The sequence below is a fragment of the Ochotona princeps genome, chromosome 14 (assembly GCF_030435755.1).
Source record: "Ochotona princeps isolate mOchPri1 chromosome 14, mOchPri1.hap1, whole genome shotgun sequence".
Lineage (NCBI taxonomy): Eukaryota > Metazoa > Chordata > Mammalia > Lagomorpha > Ochotonidae > Ochotona > Ochotona princeps.
The window spans coordinates 62,899,139-62,912,278 of record NC_080845.1 but is presented as its reverse complement, the minus strand read 5'-3'; the positions used below and the strand labels follow the sequence as shown (position 1 = coordinate 62,912,278).

Genomic DNA, 13,140 nt, shown 5'->3' with positions numbered 1-13,140 from the left:
CAGGGGCTGGATGGAAAGTGGAGCTGCCGGGATTAGAATCAGCGCCCATATGGGATCCCAGCGCGTTCAAGGCGAGGACTTTAGCCACTAGGCCACGCCGCCGGGCCTTCCTTGAACTTTGTAAAGATCCTCTATAGACAACAAAGTATTATTTAGCCTTGAAAGAAAGAAAACTATGACACATGTAACAATATGGACTAACTGTCATGCTAAGTGAAATGAGCCAGTCACAGAATGACAAATACGGTATGACTCGACTTACATGAGGTCCCTAGAGTAGTCAATTCACAGAGACAGAAAGCAGAGTAGCGGGTGCCGGGGGCTGAGGGAAAGAGGGAACGGGCGTCAGTGCTTCATGGGAACAGTGTTCCAGTTTTGCAACATGAAAACAGTTTTGCAGACGGAAACTACTGGTACAACACTGTGCATGTACTTAACGTCACCAAATGCAGACTTGCTGAGAAAGCACATTTCATGTTACACACATTTCATCACAGTTTTAAAACACTCATCTTAAAATCAAGTGTGGGGGCACACATTTGGTGCAGGGGTTAGGTCACTGCCTGAGACGCCAGCTTCCACAGTGAAGTGCCTTGTTCGAGTCCCTGCTCCTGTGCTTCTTGCTAACGTGTACACAGCAGGCAGTGGACGGGGGCTCCGGCACTCAGGTCCCTGTCCCAGGTCAGACACCCTGATGGGAACTCTGCCCTGGCCCGGCCTTAGCTAATGCAGATACATGAGGAGTGAATCAAAACACAATCACTCCGTTTCTCTGACTTTCAAATAATATACAAAGAAACAAATAATGTGGCAAGACTGCCTGGGATGGAGTCCCAGCTCCACTTTAGGAAAAGATGGACCTGACTGAAAAGCAGAGTTACAGAGGGGGAGAGGCAGGCAGAGCTCTTTCATCTACTGTCTCACTCCCCAAATGGCCACACCGCTGGGGTTGAGCCAGGCTGCAGCCGCGAGTATCTTCTAGAGCTGCTCTGTAGATGAAGGAACCATCTTGTACTGCCTTCCCAGGCATCAGCAGGGTGCTGGGTCAGCAGCGGAGCAGCCAGGACTCAAACCAACGCAGTGGCTTAACCTGTCACACCACCACACAGACCTCACTCCTATACTTCTGATCCAGCTTCCTGCTCATAGATGCTCTGTGAGGCAGCAGTGTTTGAGTTCCTGCCGCCCACATGGGAGAGCCAGAGGAATTCCTGGCTTCTGGCTTCAGCCTCGTTCAGTCTTAACTGTTGCAGGCATTTGGGGAATGAGCCACGGGCTGGAAGACTAACAATACCTATGTGTGTTTTTTCTTTCAAATGAATTAAAATAAATTATTTTTACGTATAACCTGAAAATGAAATAAAACAAATTTCATTGTCAATAATATCTGAAAGAATGAAATAGGGATGAAGTGAACAAAAGAAGCTTAAGATTTACACACATAAAACTAAAACACCAGTGATAAAGCTGAAGACTTAAAGGAACAGATCCTGCGTTTGCAATCACCAAGTTATCCCTGTTAAGATGGCAGTGAAGCCGGCACTACGGAATAGCACGTTATGCCACTACTACTACCCACAACACTGGTGTCTCATCTGGAAGCCTGTTCACGTTCCAGCTACTTCACTTCTGATCAGATCACTGCTAAGGGCCCAGAAAAATCAGTGAAAGATAGCCCAGGGGCTTAGAATCTGCCACCATGTGGAAGACCTGGATGAGGCTCCTGGCTCTAGCTTGGGGAATGAATCACTTCAGTAGTGAAACCTCTCTCGTCAATCAGTCAGTGGTGGGAGGGCTCAAGATCAACACACAAAAATGACCATGTTTCTGTACACAAGAGCAATAAAATCTCTGGAAAGGAAATTAACAAAGTAATTTTACGGGAGCAGCACTGTGGCACAGCACATAAAGCCATCCCTTGCAGCACCGGTACCCACATGCGTGAAGATTCAAGTCCCAGTGCTGCTCCACTTCCAGTTCAGCTCCATGCTAGTGCATGCAGGAACATCAGAAGACAATTCAGTCCTTAGGTCCTTGTGCCCCTGTGGGAGACCCGCATGAAGATCCCGATTTCCATCTGGCCTGGCCCTGGCTGTTTCAGCCATTTGGAAAGCAAACCAGGAGATGGAAGAGCTCTCTCCACATTTCTCTCCTTTTCTGTTATCTCTGCCTCTCAAAGAAATCAATCGATCTTAAAACAAAAAGGTGGTACAGGCATAAGGACAGACATACTAGGCAAATGAACACAGCCTTCATGTGGATGAACAAAAGGTCCGCCGACAGGAGCCAGGAGCACGGCCTCAGAAGAGTCTTCTCAAGAGATGCTGGAAAAACCAGGCACCCAGATACCAAAGAATGAAGGCTGATATTTATCACCACATAAAAGGATGACTCTGACAGAGATTGAAGACACACACACATAACCTAAACTCCTTACAAGAGAAAGCACCCCGCCACAGGGCTCAGCAGCTGCTTCTTGTATGACATCGAAAGCACAAGCACCACAGGAAAAAAAAACGCAACTTCATCAAAATTGAAAACGTTCAGGCATCACAGGACACTACCCTCGAAGAAAAACTTCAGTTGGCAGGATGACAGTATCTACCAATCACATTTCATAGAGCAGGAAGATACAGATGTTTGAAGAACACCTATAACCCAACAACAACAAAAACCTCAACTTAAAAATGGGAAAAGTTGGGGCCCGGCGGCGTGGCCTAGCAGATAAAGTCCTCGCCTTGAATGCCCCGGGATCCCATATGGACGCCAGTTCTAATCCCGGCAGCTCCACTTCCCATCCAGCTCCCTGCTTGTGGCCTGGGAAAGCAGTCAAGGATAGCCCAAAGCCTTGGGACCCTGCACCCGCGTGGGAGACCTGGAAGAACTCCTGGCTTCAGATCGGCTCAGCTCCGGCCATCGCAGCCACTTGAGGAGTGAAACATCGGACGGAAGATCTTCCTCTCCGTCTCTCCTCCTCTGTATAGCTGACTTTCCAATGCAAATAAATAAACAAAACAAAACAAAAATTCCAGCTGAGTTCCTAACATGCACATGAGAAACCAGAACTGAAATCCTGCTTCCTGATTTCGGTCTGGATGTCCCTGTCTCTGTGTGTGTCTGCCATTCAAACAAATAAGATAAATTAAAAAAAAAAAAAAAAAACTATATATATAGTTGTTTTTTTTTTTAAAAGAGTTTATTTAGGGCCCGGCGGCGTGGCCTAGCGGCTGAAGTCCTCACCTTGAACGTGCCGGGATTCCATATGGGCGCCGGTTCTAATCCCGGCAGCTCCACTTCCCATCCAGCTCCCTGCTTGTGGCCTGGGAAAGCAGTTAAGGACGGCCCAATGCTTTGGGATCCTGCACCCATGTGGGAGACCTGGAGGAAGTTCCTGGCTCCTGGCAATGGTTGGAGCTGAGCCAATGCAAAGCAAGGAGCCAGGAGCTTCTTCCAGGTCTCCCACACAGGTACAGGGTTCCAAGGCTTTGGGCCATCCTCTACCACTTTCTCAGGACACAAGCTGAGAGCTAAATGGGAAGTGGGCCACCAAGACACAAACCAGCAATCAAATGGGATCCCAGCAAGCAAGGTGAGGACTTTAGCCACTAGGCTACTGTGCCAGGCCCAGCCCAAAGTCTTAGGACTACGTAACCACATGGGAAACTCAGAAGAAGTACCTGGCTCTGGTTTGGCTCAGCTCCAACCAGTACAGCCTTCTGGGGAGGGAACCACTGGGTGAAAGATACTTCTGTCTCTCCTCTCTGTAAATCTGCCTTTGCAATAAACATTAAAAGATTAAAAAAAAAAAAAAAAAAAGAACCCATGAAAGAAGCTAACAAAAATTTGGAACTGAATAACACAAGAGGTAACACCCAAACACAGTCCCTCTTGACTGAGGCCCGGCTGACCTAAACTTCCAGGATGCAGGAAGCCCACAGGACAAGTGTGTGCACCAGGTCTGGCATGGCGAAGTACACGGAGCCTTGCTTCCAGTATGTTGCTGCTCATCACACCGAGTGAGCAGACCCTACTGCTTGGAGCTCGCACACTTTCTTTTCTTTTTTTTTTTTTTTAAAGATTTTATTTATTTTTATTGCAAAGTCAGATATACAGAGAGGACGAGAGACTGAGAGGAAGATCTTCCGTCTGATGATTCACTCCCCAAGTGGCCGCAACGGCTGGTGCTGTGCTGATCCAAAGCCAGGAGCCAGGAATTTCTTCCAGGTTTCCCAAGTGGGAAACCTGTCCTCAAGTGCTTTCCCAGGCCACAAGCAGGGAGCTGGATGGGATATGGAGTTGCTGGGATTAGAACCGGCGCCCAGATGGGATCCCAGCGCATTCAAGGCAAGGACTTTAGCTGCTAGGCCACTGTGCCAGGCTCACTCCCACACTTTCCTTGCAGGACATGTTGTCTGTGAGTTATCACTTGGGTGAAAGGCGCGAATGTACATTCTGGATCGTGTGAGGCAGTTCTTGCCTATGCTTGCTTTACCGGCAAAATGACCAACAGTGCCATCTTGTATTCCCAGAATTGTCATAATGCAGATGACAAATTAAGTCATCACTCTAATCATCATCTAAGCTCAAGCTGGCCATCATTTTGAAATGTCGACATTCTTGTGCTATATATTTACAAAATTGTTATTACAGCTCTCTTTTGGTTAAAAGAGAATCATTATGCAAAGTGAGACAACCTAGCGCCATGATTCCACTCATACATCATGACCGGAGGAGGGAAATCTAGAGACTGAAGGCAGATCAGTGTTGGCAGCGGCTAGCAGAAGCAGGGCTTGGAAGGTGCCTCTACAATGGGGTCCGGGCTTCTTCGTGAGGTATTCTAAGTGTCCTGGAATTGACAAGTGATGACTACACCACTTCCGAAGGGACTGAGACCCTTTTACGCTTTTTAAATAAAAGAGTAAATCTTAATGAACTGTGAAGTGAAAAGCCAGTAATAAATATTCACATTTTCTTTCATTCTTCTGAAAACCCGCATGGCGAGAACCCCAGCCCCGCCCCCAGCCCCGCCCCCAGCCCCGCCCCCCGCCCCCGCCCCGCCCCAGCCCCGCCCCCAGCCCCACTCCCCAGGCTCACCTTGAGATGCTGGTGCATGCAGTAACGACACACCTTATGTTTCATCTCATGCGTGACATCACTCGAGAAAGGAATAAACCCGCATTTTGGCTATAAAATTAAAAAGTGTGGTTCAGGAGAAATCACATCCCTTTAGTCAGACACATGAACAATTATTACAAGAGGATCAGGCACAGTGAGTCTCAGGCACAGCTGTTCAAAAGTTGTGTTCGTTTCCAGTCCCCAGGGAGAGTCACGCCTCCCTCCACGGTACAGATGTCTCCGCCTTGAGAGGACAAGTCCTCAGCGGCGAAGGGTGGCGGAGCCTGACACAGCAGCTCTGTCCTTGCACACTGACAAGCACAGCAAACACCGTGCCCGCTGACACCAGCATCTGCCTGCAAGGCACCCAGCTCAGCATCGCTGGGCGACCAGGACATGAGGGAACTCAGCCACATTCTAAGCCCCAGGGCCTCTGAGTGTACATCCCATAGGCCAGTGCTGGGCACTGGAGGACGTGGCTGAGGAACATGCATCCACATGCGACAGGCATGGCCTCAGAGGAGTGGAGAAAGCAGACGGACGTGGCCAGGACACGTCCGGAGGCTTCCAGGGGGCTCAGAGGCAATCTTTAACATGGGCAGGACCTCTTGCAGCCCCTGTGCATGCATCAGATGTGAAATCCAGGAATCCTGGCCATGACATATCAACCTCTCTATGACTTCCAGGGGAAAGCCCTTCTGAATAAGCCATGAAGAGAACCTCCCCCACAACTTACAGCATGACCCTACGGACGGGGCTGCTTAGAACAGCAAGCAGTGACCAAAGGAACGGCCAAGTGGGAGGAAGCCAGCAGGCTGCACCACAGGAAAAATGGGGCAGGGAGCCAGCATGCTTCCTTCTGAACACCCTCCAGCAGGACTGTCCCAGCCTAGCTAGGCATCCTAAACCCAGGGACTGGGAGGAATAAGAGGGATCAGCACACAAGGGATCAAGTGGAGGCTTTGGAAGGAGTGGGGAGCAAGCAGTACCAGCTCGGAAGCGACTCTGGGATGACAGCCCCTAGTGGGGACATGAGCTTGTGGCAGACACCTCAGGCGGCACAGCACAGGATTACCTTACCCGCCACTCCCATCACTGCCCTCAACAAAAGCTCACCTTGATCTCCACACAGAGGATGGGCCGTAGCTCTGCAAAGTGGTAAGTCTGCAGTCTGGTTAAATTGGGAAGGCACATAGCATAGCCACTGAGAGTATCCAAGTCCTTGTCACAGCGGGATTCTGCAAGACAGAGCAAAATCAGCAGGCGCCACTGAGCCCTACGTACCAGGCCAGCTTCTGCGGGTCACTGGGAACCCAGTGGGAACCTCATCTGACACGCAGTGTTATGGTGCAGTGGGTGAAGCCACCACCTGCGACCATGGTATCCCATATGGGCACTGCTTCAAGTCCTGATGCTGCTCTGCTTTCAATCCAACTCCCTGCTACTGCAGATGAGAAGGCGGCAGAAAATGGCCCAAGTGCTTGAGAACTTGAACCCATGTTAGAGACCGGCAAGGAGTTCCCAGCTCCTGATTTCAGCCTTGTTCACAGCTGGTCGGAACAATTTGGGGAGTCAATCAGTAAACACAAGTTCTTTCTCTGCCACTCGGCCTTTCGTAAAAATCAATTAAGTAAATGTTTAAAACTCAGGGAAAACGGAGACAGAAAGAACACCTCATCTCTACCTGCAGCTCTAGACCCCTTCTATAATGCTTCAGTTTATGGGGGCCCTTGTGCCGAGGGACTGGACACTCAGGCTGACACACACGGAAACTGCGAGGGCAGAGCCACCCACATGGCCCATGAGGGGAGAAACCTAGCACCTCCAGCTGAGTCCCTTCAGATCTTCATTGGATAATTTACCTTCATCCTCTGGCTGCTGTGATCCACAGCCATGAGTATAACAGTGAGTTTTGTGTAGGCTTCCAGTAAATTGTCAACTCTGAAGATGGTCTTGAAGACCCCAAAAGAGCAACTACTGGCAAAAACAAGGGTAGCTGGTGCTGGCACAATTGGCTCAACTGGTTAATCCTTCACCTGCAAGGGCTAGCACCCCATATGGGCGCCAGTTTGTGTCCCAGCTGCTTCTCTTCCCATCCAGCTCCCTGTTACGACCTGGGAAAGCAGTCGCAGACGGCCCAAAGCCTGGGAACCCTGCATCCACATGGCAGACCAGGAAGAATGTCAAGCTCCTGACTTCAGATCAGCTCAGCTTCAGCCACTGTGGTCATCTGGGAGTGAATAAGTGAACACAAGATCTTTCCCTCTGAAAAATCTGTCCTTCCATATATATAAATAAATCTTTAAAAAAAAAAAGTGAGGATGGTATTGGTATTGGGGCCAACACTGTGGTACAGCAAGTTAAGCCTCCACCTGTAGCACTGGCATCCCACATAGGCACTAGTTCCAGTCCTAGCTGCTGCACTTCCTATCGAGCTGCCTGCTACTGTGCCTGAGAAAGCAGTCAGAAACAGCCCAAGTGCTTTGGCTGTCAACCACAGGGAGAAGCTGGATGGAGTTCCTGGCTCTTGACTTTGACCTATCCTAGCCTTGGCCTTCTAGCAAGTAATCTCTGCTTCTCTTTCCTCGCCTCTCCTCACCTCGCCTCTCCTCTCCCTGCCTCGCCTCACCTCAGCTCGCCTCTCATCTCTCCCTACCTCTCTTCATCTCTCGCCTTGCCTTCCCTCACCTCTCTTCGCCTCACCACTCCTCGCCTCACCTCTCCTCTCCTCTCCTCTCCTCTCCTCTCCTCTCCTCACATCTCTTCTCTCATCTCCTCACCTGGCTTCTCGTCCCTTAGCCTCGCCTTGTCTCTCTCCTCTCCTCCCCTCTTTTCATCTCTCCTCAAATTGCCTCGCCTCATCTCACCTCTCCTCTTGCTACTTCTCGTCTCTCCTAGCCTCACCTCAACTCTACTCACCTCACCTTGCCAAGCCTCCAATCACCTCCCCTTGCCTCCCCTCACTTTTCCTTCTCCTCTCACCTCTCCTCACATCGCCTCTAGCTCTTAGCCTCTCCTCCCCTCACCTCTGCTCTCTCCTCACCTCACCAAGCTTCGCCTTGCCTTGCCTCGCCTCGCCTCCTCCCTCTCTCTGCCTTTGAAATAAGTAAATAAATCTTCAGGAGAGAAACAAACAAACCCAGTGAGGTGGTCTTGGGATGGTCCCTTAATTCCCTATCTCCCTGTGCCCATGAATTCACAGGAGGAGGATGCAGCATATACCCACCATAGACCCTTCCCAATATCCAGGGCACCAGAACGCTCCCAGCCCAGAACTCCTGAAGCTGCAGTGTACACACAGACAAGACCGGCTTCCCCCCTACCTCAGTAGGCAACATTCCAAGTCATTATTATGAAAGCAGCACAGCTCTAGCTACTGAGTGGCAAAGGTTTGGTTGTTATTATAAAATGAAATGGTGAGTGGGCTGCTTGAGCAGCTGGAGACAGAACCCTGGAGCCGCCCTCCATCTGTCCCACAGCCAGCAAGCACTGGAGCCAATACGCCCACTGCACTCTACTTTCCTGGCCTCTCCAACAGCAACAGCCTGTTCCTCCCAGCCCCAGCAGAACCCAGACCCAGCACTTGGTTCGCTTTCATTCTTATCTTAAATTTCCCAGCACCTTTTCCCTTCCCTAAGTTTCTCAGCTCTCCCACTGCAGTGCTGTTACGTAAAGCTTTGTTAACTAGCTCCTGACCAAATATTTCACACACTACGCTGGTTTTCTAATACACAGATGTGTACCCTGAGCTCCTACAACTGCTACCTCAACGAATGAAGTTTCTGGCCTGCAGAAAACAGCATGTCCCTACCCTGGATGATTATCTCAAACAGTTGTCAAATGAGGTATTTTAAAATGCAAATAATCAGAAGGCACTTACCTGGCCTTTCAGACTGTATCTTTATACAGAGCTGTTTCACAAACTCTAAAGGCAACTGAACAACTTCCTGTAAGAAAAACAAGCAACAGTGTCGTTATTCAACAGTGTGAAAAACATTGTGAATATCTCAAAAGTGTACATCTAAAAATAGTTTCAATGATACATGGTTATGTGTACCTTACCACAATGAAAACTGTGGAGAACCAAAGCTGGCCAGGTATTCTCAGAGCATTTTAGATTACAAAGAAACATCAACACCTCCGCTACTAAGGAGTGGCTGTCTCTGCCCATCAGAGCAGCCAGAATGGCGGGCATGCGGCATCATGGCCAGTGTCCCCCTACAGCAAATCTCTGCCACAGATCACTTCCTGGGGCCCCTTCTAGGCCCCACAGAGCATGGACAGGGAGCAGGGGTCTGGTGCAGCTCTTAGTCCCTGTGTAAGAACCTCAGTGACCTCAGACAAGGTGAGTGTCCTACACTCCCACCTGTGTAGAAGCACAAAGTCTGACAGGTTGAGATGGCTAGCGTGCTGCTTGGCCAATGTCCAGCTTCTCTCCACTCAGCTGCTTCTTGCAACTTCCCAAATGAGAGAGATTGCATTTAACGCACAACGTCCACCATATCCCCTGACCTCTCATGGTTCCAGGTACACACAGCAGACCTCCTTCTTCAAGCAAGCATGCTGGGATCCTGCTCAAGGAAAGACCCGACCGGTCACAGCTCCCCCTGCCCGGCCTGGCACTTTTTATCACCTACCTAATCTGCTTTAAACTGATGAAAAGTCAGTTGATTTAAAACAAAAACACAAACATCGAATATTGAACTAGAAAAGCAACAAAAGAGTGGAAAACATGAAGATCTGAAAACACAAAACTTATATCATCTCATTAGAGACAGGGAGACACACATAGGGAGATCTGCCATCTACCAGTTTACTACTCAGATTGCTACAACAGCCAAGGCTGGGTCAGACCGAAGCCAGCAGCCAGGAGCTTCATCCTGGTCTCCCAAGCAGTGGAAGGAGGTCAAACACTTGGGTCACCTTCTGCTGTTTTCCCAGGCCATTAACAGGAAGTTGAATAGGAAGTGCAGCAGCCAGAACAGGAACCAGCACTCCTCAGGGATGCCATCACCTCAAGCCCCGACTTTACCTGTTACCCTGAGAGTCCAGGTTCTCGATCCATTTCAACCAAGCCCTAAGTACCAAGGGCGCAGATGCCAATTCCAGACATAACAATCAGGGTCAAGCTCAATGGTTCAAGGGCTAAATCTGTGCCTTGTATCCACCAGGATCCCATATGCGTGTCGATTCGTGTCCCACCTGTTCCACTTCCCATCCAGATCCCTGCTTGTGGCCTGGGAAAGCAGCAGAGGACGGCCCAATGCCTTGGGACACTGTGCCCATGTGGGAGACCGGGAAGAAGCTCCTAGCTCTGGCTTTGGATTAGCTCAGCTCCAGCTGCTGCTGACACTTGAGAAGTGAAAGGCAGATGGAAGATATTTCTCTTTTTCTCTCCTCCTCTCTGTAAATCTGTCTTTCCAATAAAAATAAATCTTATTAAAAAATTAACAAGGACCCAGTGCGGTAGTCTAGCGGCTAAAGTCCTCACCTTGAACATGCCAAGATCCCATTGGGTGCCAGTTCTAATCCCGGCAGCTCCACTTCCCATCCAGCTCCCTGCTTGTGGCCTGGGAAAGCAGCAGAGGATGGCCCAAAGCCTTGGGACTTGCACCCACATGGGAGACCCGGAGGAAGTTTCTGGCTCCTGGCTTTGGATCGGCGCAGCACCAGGCATTGCGGTCACTTGAGAAGTGAACCATTGGACGGAAGATCTTCCTCTCTGTCTTTCCTCCTCTCTGTATATCTGACTTTGCGATAAAAATAAATAAATCTTTAAAAAAGATTAACAAGAGGGAAAAATTGACTAAGGATTAATGATTGTAACTGTAAGGAAGTTGCTCTAGAAACATCTTGCTCATACCACGATGCAGCAGCAGGCAGTTCCCCAGCCATGCCTATGCCAGCTAAAGGGTAAAAAGCTGGGTTTCTTCCGAGCAGCTGTAAGCTAATGAGTTCACAACCAGGACAACTGTTTCAGGTCAAGACACAATGTTTACAGTAAGAATACTCTTTAAGGTTTGAGGCACCACCCTGGCCCACGCCCAAACCAGAGAACAGACATCCATCCAGCCCTTCACCTCCTGAGCTGTGCCTGGGGTGTGGCTACGTGTGAGGAGTTCCAGGTATGGCCTCAGCCAATCAGGCATCTGCTTCCTCTAGTGCCCAGGCCATCAACACACCAACCTGTGAGATCACACAAGGGAGTGAACAAAGCCCCAGACACATCTGACCTCAGGACTGTCACTTCCAAACGTCCTGCTCCTCCAGGATGAAAGAGGCAACAGACAGAGGGCCCAGGCCCTGCTCCACGCTCCAGGTCCTGCGGACACACAGTCTCCCAGACCATGGCAGGGCAGGGCCTGCGTGTCTGTCTCAGCCCCATGACCTCATCAAGGTGGCTGGCTGTCAGCCTGTGCCAGGGCAAATGGGATAAAATGCCTTCCAGAAGGCTCTGCTTGGCCCTTCAGTCCCAGCCCGGTGTCCTTGAACCAAGAATGGCTCTGCCTGCAGATGTGCTTGTGCCCTCATTTCCCTGGGCACCTGTTCCCTCGGGCACCTGCCAAGAGCGTGCCGTCTCACTGGGAGAGTGGCCACTGCAGAGGAGAGAGGTAGCGCATCACCCTTGTGGGTCAATCTCCATCACTGAAGGGAGGTTCACGACCGCTCTTTATGCCTAGGCAGACCTAGAGCCAAGGCATCTGCTGTCCCCAGATACTCCCAATCCTGTCCCTGTCCTCAAAGCCCAACTGACCAGTGACCACTGGAACCCCTATCTCTGTCCACCCAGAGGGGTCACAATGCAGTCACATGAACAGCCAGGGCACCCCAGTGAGAATATTCTCCTCTGGAAGAGAAAACAGTTTTGGGCGCAGACACCACCCACAACACACACTGTGGGGCACTTGCACGAATCTTCCCAACACGTCCTTGTGGCCTCCAAACACGTGCCAAGTTGTGGCAGTCGAGGATGGCTGGGATAAGAGCCCTGTCGGGCCTTGGGCTGCACTGCAGCTCTGCTCAGAAAGCAAACCAGGAGAGCAACACTGATGGGCTCTCACGGCTCCCCAATTTTTAAAAATTAAATTAGCCAAGGGAGCCCTTAATAGATATGATGAGCAGAGACAGGGCCCACATCTCATGCCGCATGATCAGGTCAGGACAGACCCTGGCCCCTGTTCCCCAGTCCTCCGGAAGGGGCCCCGGGAACCAAGAACACCACCAGCCTTTTAGGCTCGCACAATGACCTCCTACAGAAGAGCAGCCTCCCAGGGTTCTGGCAAGGAAGATCTCTCTCTGAAACTTTCAATTCCTCAGCTAGAAAATGAGGATTGCAGCATCTGCTCTGCCCCCGCACAACACAGCAAGTGGAAAAATACTTGGAGACCCACGAGGATTATCTTGAAGCATAAGGTTCCAAATAATGAGAGACACTGAGCATGCTGCAGATATAGAACAAGCTTGTGAACTTAGGCAACACGAAAAGAATCACTTACCCCACAGTGAACATAGCTCTCCCCCAAAAACTCCTTCATGACATTTTTGCCAAAGTCCACTATGCTCTGCAGGTGCTGAAATATCTCTTCCGAGGTCTGCAAAAGACAAGCACAGGACTTCCTGAGGCATGGACCTACGTGCTGAGTCTTCCCAAAAAACGGACACAAAATGAACTCAAGCACAAGCAAGGGCAGCCAAGCCACAAAGAGAACCAGGCAGTGGGCCTTGGCTGGGAGAGGGACCCCACTGCTGCCCTGTGGTCTTTCAGCTGGGGTTCCCCTCCTGCCCCAACTACGCACCTCCAGGTCACACCTCCCACTCCCACCCCTCAAAGGAGTACCGCAGCTCCATAGGTCTCCTGTGCAACTTGACTGGGAACCTTTCATAGCTCAAAGTTGTTCAGGCTTTAGACATAACTCTTCAACCTCCAAATGTAGAATGAAACATCTGCCCCTTCGTCTGAGGTTCCGAAAGTCAGTAAGCTAGTGAGACCAAAGACAGGCAATCAGCCTATCTCCCTCCTCCAGC

General features: G+C 50.2%; 1 protein-coding gene across 1 annotated transcript in view; it reads right to left on the bottom strand.

Moving 5' to 3' along the window:
* Nucleotides 1-13,140, bottom strand: part of IPPK (inositol-pentakisphosphate 2-kinase) — a 67,530-nt gene that overhangs the window by 42,523 nt on the left and 11,867 nt on the right. Inside the window, exons 3-6 of the mRNA XM_004598819.2 lie at nucleotides 12,612-12,707; nucleotides 8,996-9,062; nucleotides 6,232-6,353; nucleotides 5,095-5,184 (exon numbers count right to left, since the gene is read on the bottom strand). Of these exons, the coding sequence (XP_004598876.2) occupies nucleotides 5,095-5,184; nucleotides 6,232-6,353; nucleotides 8,996-9,062; nucleotides 12,612-12,707 (375 nt within the window). The remainder of the gene's footprint in view (nucleotides 1-5,094; nucleotides 5,185-6,231; nucleotides 6,354-8,995; nucleotides 9,063-12,611; nucleotides 12,708-13,140) is intronic.